Genomic DNA, 18,439 nt, shown 5'->3' on the forward strand with positions numbered 1-18,439 from the left:
GGAAGGAGTACAAATACAAATTTGTAGAGTGCAAAACTTTATATTTTGTATGTATTTGTACTATATATATTTGTATTTGTACTCTTTTCAAGGTTCAGTTTGAGGAGAATCCAAATACAAATATCCTCATTCCCAAACTGAGATTAAAAGGTTCCGTTTGTTTGCAGTGCATTTTCATTTGCACTAATGCAAATGCATGAGTATAAATGAGAAACAAGCAAATTCTGATTTACTTGTGCTTCAAGTTTTGCCTCACTTCAAATTTTGTTTTACTTCATCCACAGTGCAAACAAGGGATAGACTGAAACAAAAAATAAAAGAGAATTTGCATTCAAATCATATGTGCTCCTCCCACATTTTTACACCAGTACAAATGATTTTGAACTGCAAAAATCAAGTCTAAGGAATTTATATCAAACTAAAATATAGCCTTAGGCTCAATTTGGTAAGAATACAAATACAAATATGTAGAGTGCAAAATATTGTATTTTGTATGTTTTTACACTACATATTTGTATTTGTACTCTTTCCAAACTAAGCCTTAAGGTACAGTGATTTGGTGAGCCAGAATTTCCTAGTTAAATTAAGCTATGGTTGGGCAGAAGCTCATTAGAACCCTTGGACTCTCTGTTTTATTTCGCTTCCTTTGTTATTGTTTTGATTACAATTACAGAATTGAGATTATTGCTTCTTAACTTTCTTTTTCTTTAAGAATATTGAAAGAGCAAATCTCAGGATTTGTGGGGAAGCAATCACCATTCAAATTTCTACCATATAATATAAAGAACCTTTTTGTCTTTTATGAAATGGAGGATGAATTTCTTTCTATTGTATTCAGTTTTTAGGGCAACAGCAGATTTTCTGTTCATATTTTTTCTTGGTGATAGGGACTAGATTGTTAGAGCTTTAGAGGGAGAATATTACCCTGATAAGAGTCACGACAAAGAAATCCAATACAAATTCCAACTTATCCATGGAGGGTTATTTTTAATGTGACCATAGGGAAGCTTTTTTCACATGCCCAACCACCTAAGATTTGGACTGACATAGTAAATTTGAAAAGAAGGAATCTTTTTTATCTCCAACAAAGAAAATCTCGTTAACATTTAACAATGAAGCTGATAATCATCCAAGTTACAGAATTCAAATCCTCCATTAACCACCCAAGGGGTTCAATAAAGCAGACAGAGTTCAATTATATAGCTTTCTGAGCAAAAGAAAGGTGGAAATGTAGAACCCTTAATTTGTTTATTGAACCAGAACTCCCTAAAAGCCGATTTTTGAGGAACAGAGAGGGGACAGCCACAGCTCTGGTCCTGTATGTTCCCTTTCTTTTTCTTCTTTGGCTTTTGTTTTTCTGTTCCTTTACTTGTAGTGGAACGATGGGACAAACCATTTAATTCATTTAATTATTGAGCTCTTTTTCACATCCAGACAAATACAACAATATAACATGGATTGGATGCTCTTAGCTTAGAACTTAGCATAGCTAGACGTGCTGATGCGTTTCCTGGGCGGCTCGTTCCCACTGCCAAAAGTTCTACCTAGAAAACAAAAATTCCTTCCTACAATCCTACTTCCTAGTTCATACCTACACTCTACACTGCTACACAGCAATGTCTACTAATCTACATGCTTGCAAAGAAAATGGTTCGACCAAAACAGACCTGGACGGACCCAACTAGGGAGAACCCGGTGGATTCTGCCTTGTTTGGAGGCTTCTCTTTAGATGATGATCCTTTTTCAGTTTCCTCTGTGACATTTGTCTGCCCGTGAGCTTTGACAATAGGGAATGACAACGCAGAGGGAATTTCTGGGATGAGAAACAGTTTTTCTTTGTTGTAATGAAATTACTTGATCTCAATAGTTAATACCCAACAACATGCTGGACTCTGGACAGGACCATCTTCATTCAATATCTCCAAACTAATGCGACAAGTAAACTTTCTTTTGAATCTCAGATTTCCAAAGTAAAAAATGAATGAGCAGAGACAGGCCCAATTAGCAAACAGTAAACAAACCATTTACATACGTAGAATGAGAGAAGGCAAACAATCAAAATATAGATACAGAACAAAAACCACATATCTACGTAGCCTGCAGGATCTGTCTCTAGGGTTGATACCTTCTGCCTACAAGTCTTTCTTTTTTTTTTCCAGTCCATGAAAGACATCAAACCTCAAGATACATAGAAAATATAGGATTAGGAAACACAGTAACCAACTTTAAAACCCTCTTAAGGCTTTTCAGGTATTCAATCTAAAATAACACTTCAAATCGCCTTCGGCTTCACTTGTTGCAACATCAATCTGCCGGCAGTGGTTACAGCAGTGTTGCTAGTTCCGATTCTTGCACTTCTCCATGGCCCTTGGAGCTGCAACCAAGCAAACCAAAGAAGTTGTAATGTGCATGCAGGAGTACATAAATGTAATGACAAGTTTACGATAGAAACAAATATCACTTAGTTAAGGGCTTGATGAAGAAAAAAGAAGCCGAAAAGAGGTGACCAGACAACAGACTCTCGGCAATCAACCAGACAACCAGCAAACTGGCGTCTGATTGAATTCCTGATTATAGTATTCATTCACTTTGCTTGGGCTGATTATAATCATGTATTTTGCCTACCTACATACTATCACGAGGAAAATACATGGCCATCCAATTAGCAAAAGCACAATGATGCCTCCTAAAGACAATGGGCATCATTTTAATGGTAAGTGTTGGTTGGTCACAAAATTGCAAATGAATTGCAAATGGGTACAGGAAACATCACATCAGTTCATGTCCGCTTGGAAGAAGGAACCTTTGCGCATGTTAAAGTTCAAGGGCAATCAAGGCAGTCCTTTTCTTTTCACCTTTCTCTTTTTCCCTTTCTTTTTACTTTTCATCTCAGTTTGAATTAGGTGTTGGGTGTAACTGATTTTTGGCCCAGCTCCAAAAATAATTTTTAGGGTGAAGGCATTTTGGATGTAGGAGGATTTGAGTAACTGATGAGTAGAAAGAATATGAAGGAAAGTTCCAGGTATCTGTAAGTACCTAGGCCAATTGCCTCTGAACCTTTCATAATCCTCAGCCTCCGGCAAGAGTCAGTAAACATCCTGCAGTAAAAACAACAAAAGAAAATTAATGGATGTAACTGAGCTTTCAATGTAAATAAAAGAGACAGAATAACATCACAAACAGAATAGGGAAAAGAGGCCAAATAATAATAGCTATTGATCTGGTTGCTCACCAAATGATCAAACACAACAAGAGACTGTTTTTAGAAATAAAAATAGCCACATAAAATTTCATATTGTAATTAATTAAAGACCATGAAATAGTAACATTGAATACAAGTGATAGTAAGATTCCGATCAAGGTGACTATGCATGTCACAGAAATTATTAGATTACCAAGTCAAGGTGCAGTTGAGATGATCTTAGATAACCATAAAGAATACTGACATTTATTTCTTCCTTTTTTTAATAGACATTTTTCTTCCTTTTCATTAATCTTCTTTTTCTTTTTTACACCTTTTCTTTTTTTTTTCCTTCAAATCATACAAGTTAATCCCAGGTTGCAAGATTCTCAACAAGTTTATTAGTAACATTTCTTTCCTAAATCATGACAGAGTTAATAATTTTGTTTCTTTTTTATGTTATAGATCGCTTCATGCATTTCCATTAAATAATTGCATCAAATAAGACCAGCCTCTTTTGAAGAATTCTACCCAACAAATAGTACAAATATTCAGATGGAGTGGTTTGGGTATGGGACAATTTGATCCGTCTTACTATTAGTATTAGAAATGTATAGCAAGATGGGTTTTGTACTTACTCCCAAGGAACATCACCAACAAGCATCCAATCACCATCCTTGTCCTCATAAGTTAGCACATATTCAGAACCATGGAGAAGATCCATCAATCGACTCTCACTCAGCCCATCACGACCTGGGACTCCATGAGAACCACACTGCCCTGAAAAAGTAATTGAAAAACATAATTACATGAATGAACACCCTTTTCGAATTATATGAGAAAGAAAGGCAGGCATCAATGCATCATAACTTGGAAGAGGCATTAATCTTTGCATGATCTTCAATTTCACGAAGATTGTGATTATAATCAGAGGATATAAGACAAAAATTTACAGAGTAACATGCATCTCCACATGATCAACTTCACAAACATTGTGATTACAATCAGAGGATTAAGACAAAGGCTTGCAGAAGGGATCCGTCTCTTCTGCATTAAAGGTATATTTTCCTCTGTTCTAAAGTTAAATTGCGTTCACAGAATTACATTGGAAAGCCAAGCATCTGCATAATTTTTGCCTCAAGAAAAAACATTTTTCAGGTCTAGGCAATAAATGTGGAGAGGGTGAATTACCAATGGTAAAGCAGCTGAACATCTTCTCAAGCGCTGCTGAAAGTTCTTTATAGCTGCCATAGGTTTTGAGATCGACCTTCCTCAGGTATGGAGCACCATCCATGCTAACCTTAACATAGAGACATGCAGATCCCGACTTTCCTTCATCATCATCATTGTTCTTTGCTGGGTTTACAGCCATGGTATTTTTCCGGAAAGATCGAATTGGTGGCCATCCTACAACCTGAGCCCTATTCAAAGAAAAACAAAACAAATTTAATTATCCGTTCTTCTCTGCAAGATAACCAATATCAACTCTCCTTTTCGCTTACAAATTTGCTTAAACAGAAACAGGAAATAAGAGATCTTTCTAGTTCATAAAACCAGGCTAGGAAGATAGAGGCATGAACGATCAAAATATTGCAAAATTTTAGATATTTCATGCAACCACTCTCCCATAAAGAATAATACAGGCAAACCATTGTCAGTCCAGACGATTTGGCGAATTAGATCAAATCAAAACATGAAAAAATAAAAACAAAGACATAATCTGTAAAGTGGAGTATATAGAAAAGACGATAATTAAGCACGCAAGATGTATAACAAACGCATCGAGCAATGTATTGCTGTTAACAAAGAGATTGAAAGCCCACAAAAATCAGCAGTAAGGAAGGAGACAGAGACAGAGAACCACAATAGGATAAATTAGAAAGAGAAGAAATGAGCAACTTTGTATTCTTATATGAGGTTGCGATATCAAAAACTTAGCAGATAGCCGAAAGAAAATGAACAAGAACATCAGTTTCTCCCCCCTTCCACAGTGTAAGAGTTCATGGAAATAAAAAGGAGGAGAGAGAGAGAGAGAGAGAAAGAGAGAGAGAGAGAGAGAGAGAGAGAGAGAGATACTTAGCAGCAGGAGCGACATGGTCATTTGCAGCAGGCATCTGGGGTTTCTTGTCCTGCACCGGTTTGGGCGAAGGTGGAACAACATCTTTCAGCGCAGGAGCAGCCGAACCAGGCTGCTGGTTAGCGTTCTCCAAAACGCCAAGAGACTTGACACCATTTACACCTCTCGGGGAGAACAAGACGGCTCCCTTCCCCATGTCAACCTCAGATCCACCATTCCCAGAGAAAACCCATTTCCCAGAAACATCAATAGCATCAGAGAAACCCCTCTTAGCCCCAGAAACAAAATTCTTGAGCACGCCAAGTGAGTAGCCGTTCTTATCCTCCACTGTCCTCCCCAGAAGGGAAACTCCGACCCCAGCTCCAGACTTCCTCTCAGGAGATTCAGAACCAGGCAAGCCAAGCCTCAGTTCAGTCTCCTTGAGGTTAAGAGCATTGCTCTTCTCCTCCTCAGTGGAAACAGTAGAGGAGGCAGAAGAAATCTTCTCAGAGCTTTCCATTGAAGAAACCTCTGACAAGCCTATGTAATCATGTTCTAAGGGCCTAGACATTAAAGTTGAACAGCAAAGGCAACCCAGAAAAACCAGAAAGCATGAAAAGGGTATGAGCAAGAAGAAGAGTAGAGAGAAAGAGAAGCTTATTTGAAACCAGAGACGAGCGGAGAGAAAGCTCTGAGAGACCTTTAAATGAACTGGGTTTTGTTTAATGTATACAAGAGAAGCTTCGTTGGCCCTTCTGTAGCTTTTTTATTTTCTAATATTTTCGCTCTACAGCAACAGAGGCGGGGAAAAAAGGAAAATAATTATAACAGCAACAGAGCAACAGAGCAACAGAAATGAGAACCGGAACAGTTTCGGTTTTTTCTGATTTTTTATACTTATTTTTTGGGGTTTGTTTTTCACCTTTTTCGGGCAACCCCACCGACAGGTTGCTGAAACTTTCCGGCAATCCTTCCAGTTCCAGATAATGTTTATTTTTAGTTTTTATTGAAAACAGGGAAATTAACATGCGCAATGGATGCTAATGTACGCGTGGGAAGCAGCGCATTATAGTGAAACATGAGAGAGAGAGAGTAGCACTGTAGCAGTAGTAGCTTTATTGGGGAGAGCCGAAACGAATCGCACGGAATCGGAGATGGAGAAAGGAGAGAGAAAAGGCAGGAGGGGAAAATTTGCAGAAAGGGATGGAACGACTGTTGTCTCCTCCCACTCTTTTTCGGAATTTCAACTCGACAAAATTGCAGATCTGCGATTATAGTTCTTGGAGATTTGCCTGATCTCTTGTTGAGATTCGCAGTTCGTCTAAAGAAAAAGAAAAAATAAAGGAAATGAATAACAGATGAACAAATCAAGATTAATTGAAACCCTTAAAACAATAATCCTAACGGGGAATGAATTCGAAACCCTAGAAAATGAAGGAATTTGCTGCTTGCTGGAAAGCTGGCACCACTAGAACGTAGTAACACTCAGAAAAGAAAAAAACGGCAGTTGAAAGGCAGAATGTTGTCTGTTTACACCCGACTCTCTTCTGACCAGAAGAAAACGAGTCGTTAATCGTAATCCTCAAAATCAGACAAGTTCTTACCAGAATTAAGGAGTTGCTTAGTTCCATTGCCAAACGTACATGAATAAAACCCAAAAATTCAAGCTTAATATGAAAATAATCCATAGAAATTAAGCTGAAGAGCTCTGAAAGTTGCAGATTGGATTAAAGATTCCAGATTAAACCAGAAAAAGAATTAAAACAATTAATTTTTCAAGTGCAATTAAAGAATTGAAAAGCAGAAGCTAAAACTCGGAAGAATATTCACCGAATTATCATCTGAAATTGTACTTTTTTTCTAACATTTTTAGTTTTGAGTCTATGTAATTGAGTGATTTAGATCGAGGTAAAAGTAAAACCGTAAAAGGGTAAAAATTAATGAGTGCAGATCCGTTTTTACCTTTTTACTTTTAACCATGCCTCTCTGTTACCGTATCGTGAGAACTGAAGTGAAATAAGTCAGAGTCAAATGATCGGACGGCCCAAGATGGGCCCAGGAAACTCTGTTGGGTGGAGATTTAGCAACGTCAGGCAATGTGGTGGTTAGGGAACATTAACGGTGTTGTGTCTTTTGGCTACCGGCTATTATCCTTGGCTCTTTGAATCTCCCGGTTATACCGGTAAAATGCCGGTAACTAGAACCAAAAAGAGTTTTCTCATTACAAACCACCACACTTTCTTCTAAATTTGGCGTCTGGGGCTGTTTGGTCACGGAGCAACAGTACCGGGCCCTCCATAGTCCGAAGTCCGTATCCAGTGGGTCATGATTATACGAACTGGGAAGTAGGTACTGGAGAAAAACACAAACCAGACGCATCAAGACTAGGCCTGCAAATTGGGCTGGGTTAGCCCGAACCCATCCCGAAAAACTAGGGTTGGGTTGAAGTTCAGCCGTTAGGGTTAGGGTTGAAAAGTATGAATTCAAATTAGCTTTGAATTATGGAGGAAAAACAAATCTTGGATCGGGTTGGGATTGAGGGCCTTGAGGCCTCGGCCATTTATGAATATATACATATGCAACTATGTAGGGGTGAGCAAAAAAATCGAAAAACTGAATCGATCGAAAAAACTGATCGAAACCAAATCAAAAAATCGGTTAACTGAACAGTTTAGTTTTGGTTCGGTGTTTTTAAAAAACCGAAGGTAGTGGTTCGGTTTTGGTTAACCAATATAGAAAACCGACAGTTAACCGAACCAACCGGTATACATATATTTTTATATATTTTATATATATTTATGTATATTATATATTTTACATATTATATATATATATATAAATTAATAAATATGCATTATATATAAATATATATTTATAATATATGATATATTATTTATTAATTAAAATATAATATTTTATATATATTTATAGTTTTTATTATATACTTATATATATTTTTATAATATATATTATAAAAATTAAAAAACTGATGATTAATCAAATCAGTCAACTGGTTAACCGACTAATTTCGATTCTATTTCAATTACCGGTTTTCCAAAAACTAGTAATACCAATTCGGTCCAACAAAAAGCCTCACAGTTTGGTTAACCGTGAGCACCCCTACAACTATACATTTATAAATGTATATATCTGTATATTTATGTATTTTTGTTGCAACTTGCAAGTATATTGTTTCTCAAAAATTCTAAGTGTGAATAATTTTTTTAAACATGATAACTATGTTCTTTCATATATAATAATGCTAATATTGAATTAAAATTAACCCCTAGAATCTAGGAAATAAATACATTTGACGAAAAGAAATAGAGAAACAGATCAACCCAAACCCAACCTGATCTTAACCCAACTGTTAGTTTTAGGGTTGGATTAAGATTAAAGTTGGTGGTTCAACACTCGGATTGGCTTAGGGTTGACGTCAACCCGGCCTTACTTGCACCCCTAATTCAAAACTGTTTCGATTGTGTTTTGGTGGATACTTTTTAGTAATCCTCTAAGGAAAAATTACTTGGTTTCTTTTCCTGTTTAAGGTAGGAACGGTAGGTAACAAACAGGCCTTAAAAGGAACATTTAATCTACAATATAAATCCATTTTTTATATTAAACATCATAAGTTTTTTTATTAATATATAATTTTAGAATTCAAAAAAAAAAGATATGAATTATTCTAGTATATACTTTTAGGTAGACATGTCCATGCAACACTGGATCAATCTATACTTGTCAAATTTGAATGTTTTTCTATTTTCAATAAAAAAAATATTTAATTTCACTAAGAGCAAAACTTCATGATTGAAAGAAGGTCATCCCACCAGTCTAAAATCGATTAATCCGTGATCCAACAATTGATTTTAGACGGATGGGATGACCTATTGACCTTCTCCCAAATAAAAAAGATAAAATGTACGATTTATTATGAGAAAAAAAATTGCCATCCTTTGAAAAAATAAAAATGAAAAAATTTTCAACAATAAATTGTATCTCTGATATTGTTAGAAAAACCTTAAAATCTATACAGAAATATGTAAAAAAAAAAATCAATCAAACAGCACATTGGATTGCAAATGAATGTCATACAATATCAATTTCATGTGTCAGCCTATTTCAAGACATGGCTCCCTAGAAAGATATAAAGCTTGGGAAACAACCACATTCCTTAATTCCTTATAGTGAATATTCAAAAAGAATAGGAAAAAAAAAAACAGATAGTTTGAACCATGTTCTCTCATTTAAGCAACTGTCCAACTTTTTAATACAACATTTGAAAAAAAAAAAAAAACAGGACTGAAGAGGATTGACTGCCCCCATCCATCGCATTTAATTGGTACAAGACTTTTTGTTGAGTTTGAGTTGTTTTGGACTGTCGTGGTCCAATTCATTGACAACCCACCAATGAGCGAGCCTTGTAGTATTAATGAATGGTCTCAAAATTAAAACAACTCCTCAAAGAGTTTTCATCATTGGACCCAACCCAAGCAGCTGCAACTTGGATTTGGAAAACTAAACAGTGGTTGGTTTTAAATTTTTTAAGGGTCTGTTTGTTTCTCAGTCAGAATTGTAATCGGAGTTGAAATCAGAATCAGAATGGTCTAATCTATTACCATAATATGTTTGGCTCAAACGAGACTCAGGAGTTGGAATTAGAATAGTCTGAAATAGGATTTCATTTCCAAGGGAGGGAGAGGAAATGGCTATTCTCTCAAATGGGAGAATGTCATTACAGCAGGACTGGAAATGGGATTCCGATTCTAATTTCAGACCTATTCCGATTCTAATTTCAGACCTCTATACTCACCAACCAAACGGGCCCTTGTAATCCCTTAAACTCTGTTTGGTTGGATAAAAAATAAGAAAAACAGAAGGTGAGGGAAAATACTTGAGCTATATGCGAGTATCCATCTATCCGACAGGACGGGTCCCTCACGTATGGTCTTATGGATCTTGGAACCCGCAACCACAATCCAATGAGACCGTTTGTTTTGGAACTTATCAAAGGACGTCAGACATAATTGATATTTTCCCTTCTTCTCTTTCTTTTGTTATACCATCTAAAATTCTACTCTGATCTGTTCAGACCAGCCATGTCAACTCGGAACCTCTTACCCATATTGCACATCGACCTAAACCCGAATTGATGGAACATACCAACTATTTCACAGCCAGGATTTTAGACTACTTGCACCAACCACTGGATTAGAAGTTGCCTGTTATCTTTGGATTTCTCTCTCTCTCTCTCCGTTGAACTTGTTTTTTAATAAAACAAATTCAACAACCCGATTTACTGAAATACATGATCCACAGTCCTGGCTGCAGGCCCCATTGCCATTCCCTCATGTCCCCAAGGATTGATTAGTGTATAAGCAGCCCACAGACTTCTCCATTGACCAAACAGGGCAAATGGGGCCACCAGAACCACTCACTCTGAACCACAAATCATCTTAACAAGCCCAAACTTCATGGATGGATCAAGTAAGCAATAGCACTATTTGTATAAATCGTACTCCTGATTGGATCAATCCAAACAGTATTAATTAATCTCTGCAATGATAACAGCTACATTCACTGCTTTAGAAAGGTTGAGCAAAACAGCCATAACTTGGAAGTTAATCACCTGAACTTTGGACTCAAGACACGGATAACTGGTCCCCCCAATAACTCAAAATAGTAGCACAGTCAATAGCCTTCCAGTCCCCCTGTCCTATCTGGGTTCTTCCATATTTCTTTGCATGAAGCAGAGCAGAGCTAGCAGAGACTCATAATGGGAACAGATTTCACATAAACCCAGTTGCAGCACAATCAAGAGCCCTCCAGTCCCCTGTCCTATCTGGGTTCTTCATATTTCTTTGTATGAAGAATTTGCAGAGACTCATAGTGGGAACAGATTTCAGATAAACCCAATAGCAGCACAGTCAAGAGTCCTCGGGTCCCCTGTCCTATCTGGGTTCTTCATATTTCTTTGCATGAAGAGCTAGCAGAGACTCATTACGGGAACAGATTTCGCATGAACCTAATTTAAGCACATCCAAGAACCCTCCAGTCCCATGTCCTATCTGGGTTCTTCATATTTCTTTGCATGAAACAGAGCAGAGCTAGCAGAGACTCATAATGGGGACAGATTTCCCATAAACAGCACAGTCAAGAACCCTCCTCAGTCCCCTGTCCTATCAGGTTTTTTTCATATTTCTCTGCATGAAGCACAGCAGAGACTCATAATGGGAGTAGATTTCACATAAACACAACAGATTTCACCACTAATTGATCCACAACCCACGTGGGGCCATAAAAGATTAACGGGCTAGAGTATCACAACAACAACCAGTCAGATCATTAAATCACAAACGCCAAGACTCAAGTGGTCCATCATGGATGAACTAACACATTAAAGAGATGGAAGCCCTCAGTTGCAGTTCCTCAATATCAAAACACACAGGATTCATCACAGGATACACAACTGTGTATGAAAACCTTGACCATGTTCAGACTTCCAGGCCACAACTTTGTTGGGTCGGATCAGGTTGAACCTGATGTTCATGGGACCAAAGAATTAATCAGATTCTTTGGTGAAAGAATGCCCAATTTGGTTGACTACTGGTTGAATTCAGATTCAGGCTTAAGAGGAAGTGGCAATTCAAGGTGCACTATCAATTATTCCGGTTAGTTGCGTGTGTGAATGGTCTTATCTGATGAGACAAGACGGATCATCAAGTCAATGATTGCCATCCGTATGTGAATTGTAAGGTGCCGCCTAGCCCAAGTTGATAGAGTCTGGTTGCTACCAACTAAACAATGACTTTCCATTCAACCAGGGATCTCAGTGTTTAATTGACTGCTTTTTCACTTAGATCAATTGCAATGTGTTGAGGGAGGGACACTACCGTCAAGACCATAAACCTGGATTCCAACCAGATCTCATCAAGTTTCACAGTTTCTTTATTTCCTGAAGTCTTAATTTTAAGGCTTTCACTTGCTGAACTTGTTCAATGAATCATTCTCATGGAATGGTGGAACCAGTAAGCTTTCTGGGTCTCAGTTTTTTGACAGTTTTTATAAGTTGAACGCTTAATTCACCGGTGAAACCATTAACCCAATGAGTTTTTGTTCGGATTTACATATAAATAGTTGAGGAGATTCCCACATTAGAAAGGATTGAGAGATGAAAGGGATTTATATACAAGAGTGACCCATCATAACCCAATTGCTTAAGCTTTTAGTTTGTATGTGGTGTCCCTTTCTTGCTTGTGTGCAAGTCCTACGTGCATCTATACGTACAAGCCCCCCGATTTTGATAACTCCCCTCAATTCATAACAGTTTTCTTCCGACCCAAATGGTCTGTTTGTTGATGATGGATGGTGGGAGTGGGATGGTTGCTCTAGCAAAGATCAAATTCACAGTTTCTTTATTGCCTGAACTCTTTAACTTTAAAGCTTTTACTTGCTGAGCTTATTCAATGAAGCATTCTCATGGAATAGTACTGTGAAATTCAGATAGGATTGAATGGATGGTGAAACCAGTAACTAAGCCTTTCTGGGTCTCAGTTTTTACAAGTTGAACGATTAATTCACCAGTAAAACCGTTAACCCGACGAGTTTTTCATCCGACCCCGATGGTCGGTTAGTTGATGGATGGTTTGATGGTTCCTCTCTAGCATTAACAAAGAGATACCAGCTTTCCGGGTGACCCATCACCCATCTAGAACTAGAATAAGAAAGCTTTTAACCTTTATCCTCACGAGTCACGATATTGTGGTGGGCCAAGAGGTACGGGCGGGAGTTAGGAACATTGTTCTTTCATGAGGGGGCCCAGACTCCAACATCTGCAGCCTTTGGGCTTTGACAACTGGGTAGTAGGGCCAAACCCAAAAGCCCAAAGTACCAACAAAGCCCTTTCTCTTTTTGGGTAAGGCGTATTTATTTTCTGAACCACCCTTTCTTCATTAACCCAAACCCACTTTCCCCATTTCACCCCGCATATTCTATTATTCTCTCCACGCAGAACAACGAGAGTGAAGTCGTTGTCACTATCAGTGGCTCCTCACGTAATTTTCTCCAACAACTGAGGTTGCTTTCTTTGAGCGGTTCTGCTTTTGGAAAGCCTTTAATACGTATGTATGGGTATGTCGTGGTGTGGAGTTGAAATCAAAATCGCTAATACCACCGCCGAGTTCGCTACTGGAATCTGTCGGGGACTTCGTAGACAGAAATACTCCCCGAGTCCTGACTCCTGAGTCGTTTTCAATGGCATTTCCAGTAAATTTCCTCTGACATAGGGGTAATCTTGTGGGTGTTTCTTCACTGCTTTTCTTCTTTGTGAGCCCTACAATACAAAGACGTCGCCAATAGTCCAACTACCCACCACTTTGCACAGCTGGAGGCCCACATCCAGTAAATACCCATCCAGACAATCTGGCTATATATGGCCCATCAAGTAGAAAAGATTTTAAACTTACCACGTGAAAGAGGGTGGCTTGCTAACACGTGGACGCTTCTTGGGCAGCCAACAAAGCTACATCTCTCAGCAAGGGACTGAGGCAGGCTCAGAGATAAGAAAATCTGTCTTCCTCAACCAAAAATAATATTCTTGGGGGAACTTTTGAACATGGGTTTCATCCCTAAATTATTAGGGGGTATAAATCAGGCACGTTTGAAGCAAAACTTTCTGCACACCATTAAATAATGGTTTGCTGAGCACATTACTTAGACATCATTATAAACTACACTTTGAGTATGAAAGGCGTTGCTTTGAGCTAAGACAACTTTTAATTAAAGAGTTAAGAATGCTGTCTAGCTGCCCCATCTTTTTCTAAATCCTTTATTTCCTAAAGCTAAGCTGTTTTAGTACGGTTTGCTATCAATGTCGAATCAAAACCCTGGTGTAGCCACGTGGCTATGCCTCTTGACAAATTAAATGAGCTGGGAATGCTGTAGGGAAGAATTTCTACAACAGGAAGCTTTGTAGTCAATTTTGATATAAGAAATTATGATATATCAGGCTTTATGGAGAAACAGTAGGTGATTGAAGATATATAATGTGTTCTTATTACGGAAAGAAATTGGTAATGGCAATGAACTGGCATTATGCACTATTAAAGTTCAAATTTAAAATTAGAACTCTCCAAGGATATATCTGTAAGAAAATGTCTAAAGGTGAAATGATTGTGATCATCCAATTGATTCTGAGCTCGATTTATATAGGGGATGCCAATATCTCAGGTCAGCTTAGGTCTTACCCTAACTCAACCTGGTAAAGGAAAACGACAGAAAAAACCTTGCTTCTCTCTCTCTCTCCAAGATCGTGGCCATCAAACATTTGGTCTCCATCTACTTGTCCCACTAAAAGGCTTAAAGCCCTAAACCTTGTTGTGTTTTCGGCTAGGCATATGCTAAATCTCTAGACCCTTAAATTACGATCTAAGTCGTGCTTATCATCGGCCACAATATAAGGAAAAAAAATTGTATCCAAGCTTTTTTTTTTCGGTACATAGTGCCGTTCAATTAATCGACTATTTCATTGATGTGACACCGCCTTTACGAGAAACCCCCATTAACAAAAAGGTGATAATTGACATTGAATTGAGGACAGAACAAACAACAAAGTAAGATAAGGAGACGCAAATTACGGTTTATTACTTTCTTTAGCCCAAAATGTAATATTCTCTCTAAAACGCAATTACCATAAATAAGCAAAGCTCCACAGAAGAACTCTTGTGTCTTATCCCCTTGATCGAACCTGGGCTCATTACTTGAAAGAGTACGGAGGCCGAAATTATTAAGCATTTACTGATTGAACCCCATCAAGACGTGGATCGCGGACTTTGATCCATGATGTAAGTTGTTTTATTCTTGGGCTTGGCGGGTTGTGGCATGGCCAGTTGCAATGTAAATGGATTCGACATTCGATCAATCACATCACTCCCCTCATAAAATTTCAAGTTAAATAAGCTTAATATTTCCCCTCCCGTTATTAGAGCAAAAAGCATAAAGATTAATTAGTCATGTGTAGATTAGAGAGGGGAAAGGAAAACCGAGCGTCTATTTTCTTTCTTCCAATCAAAATATGCTTTTACTTTGGAGGGAAGAGAAATCTTCACGTTTGCCGTTTTATTTGACTAAGAGCACGAGAGAAAGTGAGATGGCCGTGGGCTCCACCTCCTGAACTTAAGTGGAACCCACATGAGCTAGTAGCCTAGTAGTGATCTGTGTTCAGTGCTCCCGTGGATCAACGGACACGCTACGTTCTTTCAGTTTATCCTAATCCGACTCATCGCCTGTGGTGGTGGGACATGTGGGTCCTACGTGTCACGCACCAGTGCTACAGTGAGTTACATGTGGATCAACGGATAAGCTACGTTCTGGTAAAAAGCGTTCGAGGAACCTCTCAAGTCCAAATCACACCCACCTCTTTATGCTTAGTTAGACCAATCGATTTAATTACAAGGACTTGAGCTGATACTTACCTCATCTTTATGAAAGTGTTTGACAGGCTTATAGGATATAAAAATTGAAGAAAACAAAACAAACAAACTAGGGTTTAAGAGGGGAACCAAGGGATCCATCATCGTTAATGGAACTTTGTCCTCGTATACTACGTGTTATCTATCATTCAATGCCTGGGCCTCACACCTCAAAGATCTGTAGCGTAATGGAAATCAACACAACAAACATCCAACGAAGCATGGACCCAGTAGTCCGTAATACTTGACAGTCACAGGAGAGCTCTGCTGAAACTCCATTTCCTTCCAAGTAATTGGTTATAGAATAGTAAACCCTTTGTTTGGTATGGGGGTGTAAGCAAATCAATCCAACTCGCAAGCTACTTGGGCTCACTCGCTAAATACTCTAACTTGACTTTAAGATTCTAGAGTCAAATCAAATAGTTAGTTGAGCCAGATGTGAGCTTCATAATACCCAACTCGAATAGGTCGTCAGCCTAGTCAAGCTTCTAATAAAATATTATTTTTCAATATATTTATATTTATAATATAAATAAATACTGATTTAGTTATAATTTGTAATATATAAATTATTTTTTTCATATATTTTAAATATTAATTCATTTATAATTTTTAATAGAAATTTATTTATAATTGGCTCAAGCGAGTCAAGCTCAAGTAACTCACAAGTACGGAGTTGAGTTTCGAACATCGATTTTTCGAGTCAAACTCAAGCTAGTGCCACTACGGTGCCACCCAAAAATCAACTCGACTCAGCTTGATTACACCCCAAATTTGGTAGAACCGCAATCACCAAAAAGGAGGATAAAAGAGGAGAGGAATAGAGGGAGGATAAAATCAAAGGGTCCTGGGTAAATCTCAGTTAGGGATATGGAGGACCTGCTTGAACCCAAAATCCTCCCACGACCACATGTGATGAGGAATATCATAGCTGGACGACACTTCTCGATTATTTGGGGGTGGGCAGGAGACAGCATGAATCTTAATGTAGCATACCCCGACCCCATAGGCTGCGGTAAGGGGAAAGATAAAGAATGGGGTGCAACAGTGCCAAGAAGCATATAACTTTCGGTCCCATGGGGGCCATAATTGCCACATGAAATGTATCATACCTACATATTTAGGCGCGCATGCAGAGGTGAGAATGCGGGACCCAGCAATACATGTGTACCACTACCAAGATGCTTTATGCTCAAAATTCACCTTCATCCCTTAACTTCACCATCAATCCACTTCTAGATTTGTTCACTTCTATTATAGTCTAAATGGATGTGTTTGTGTAGTATGTCTCTGCTTTGTGTAAGAGATTAGAACTGGAAGGAAAATTAACTAGAGATGAGATTGTTGTCATCAATGCATGATATTCAGAGTTCTACTCATGAAGTGGTTGATACATGCATCTTAAGACTTGAATATGACAAGCAGTAGCGAAATCTATCTATTTGAATTTTGATCTAAAGGACACACCACACTCATACAAGGCTTATAATGCAGGAGATCATTCCCATCCATAATTAGATTACTGGTTTGATAATGATCACCATCGTATAGATGTAGTAGCAAAAAACCCATTGGAATGGAGTCCTAATATCTTTTTTTCTTCCAAGCTAATTGATAAGCCTTTCAAGTCCCCAAAAGAAAATCAAGTGACTGATGGTGAGCATCACGGAACCAACATAAGATCCGGAGATAATTCATCTGGATGGCTAATGCAATAGAACCCAATACAACGATCAGGAGAGTGTCTAGGACGACCACACCATACAAAGAAAGGCCATTACCCATTGTTGGTCCCATCTATCTTAGGGTCTTGTGACGGGTGGACTGGATATGGACCTACCCTATGGCATTTTTTTCACATAGACCCACATTCTCACGCTTATTAGACCAAGATTTTACCATTACACCAAACAATGGCCCTCCCTAGGCCACACCAAACATCTTAAAACCTATTCCCAAAATACAGAACCTTAGAAACAACCATTCAGAAAACCATTTCAGTCCTGATATTACTCTAGTATAACATTCTAGGGAACGGCAATAAAACTCTTCCAATTGCACGCCACCATACATTATACTGATTGACCAACACAAGACCCTACAAAAACAGGACCCCAAGTTTCAGCCACATTTTTTATCTAAAGCTTTGTACCTAAACTGGTGGATAACAGTAACCACCAACTTCCCACAGTAACCATCATTTAACCTAACCCAAGGACACTGTATCGCCCAACTAAATGTGTGATTTAAGGACACTCAATCTATGTTAAGCGTGCTTCGGCTGGAAGGTCCACAATAACACCACAGAATTATTAGTGGGCTAAACCTATTGAACAAGATACTATTCAGTAAGGATGCAATGCTAAGACCCAAGATTCAATCATTTTGATCCCACTAGGACTACCATGATAAGGGCCCACAAAGCAGATGTCTGTTTTATACCATAAATTTTAGTATTGCAAGCCTGTAAATAGCAAGGCCATACAACAATGAAAGATTTAGCAATACAAATACCATAACACAGGTCACATATGACGAGATGAAGGAATTTTAAAAGGAGGTACTAGAGGATTAAATTTGAAGAACCATAAGGTTATCAGGTTACAATATTCTGTGACCCAATCACCAAGGCATGTAATAAACAAGAACGCACGATTTTCACAAACTGTGCTCAGTAGGTTATACAAGACTACACTTCATAGTTCTAATAAGAGGATAAGTTTATAGTGGGGA

At 38.2% G+C, this 18,439-nt stretch overlaps 1 protein-coding gene across 1 annotated transcript; it reads right to left on the reverse strand.

Moving 5' to 3' along the window:
- Positions 1-2,001: 2,001 nt before the first annotated feature.
- Positions 2,002-6,775, reverse strand: LOC104595142 (auxin-responsive protein IAA27-like). The gene is made up of 5 exons (XM_010255740.3): positions 5,258-6,775; positions 4,373-4,602; positions 3,820-3,961; positions 3,037-3,098; positions 2,002-2,374 (listed from the first exon to the last, which is right to left on the reverse strand). The coding sequence occupies exons 1-5, from the start codon at positions 5,806-5,808 to the stop codon at positions 2,337-2,339; spliced, it is 1,023 nt and encodes a 340-aa protein (XP_010254042.1). The 5' UTR covers positions 5,809-6,775; the 3' UTR covers positions 2,002-2,336.
- Between the last annotated feature and the right edge of the window lie 11,664 nt (positions 6,776-18,439).

This window comes from Nelumbo nucifera, chromosome 2, assembly GCF_055504915.1.
Source record: "Nelumbo nucifera cultivar China Antique chromosome 2, China Antique-T2T, whole genome shotgun sequence".
NCBI classification, from domain to species: domain Eukaryota; kingdom Viridiplantae; phylum Streptophyta; class Magnoliopsida; order Proteales; family Nelumbonaceae; genus Nelumbo; species Nelumbo nucifera.

Coding starts and splice junctions, on each gene's coding strand:
- LOC104595142 (XM_010255740.3), bottom strand. CDS start 5,808: ATGTCTAGGCCCTTAGAACATGATTACATAGGCTTGTCAGAGGTTTCT. Junction 3,962..4,372: donor GTTCAGCTGCTTTACCATTG/GTAATTCACCCT, acceptor TTACTTTTTCAG/GGCAGTGTGGTTCTCATGGA. Junction 3,099..3,819: donor GTTGGTGATGTTCCTTGGGA/GTAAGTACAAAA, acceptor TTTTTACTGCAG/GATGTTTACTGACTCTTGCC.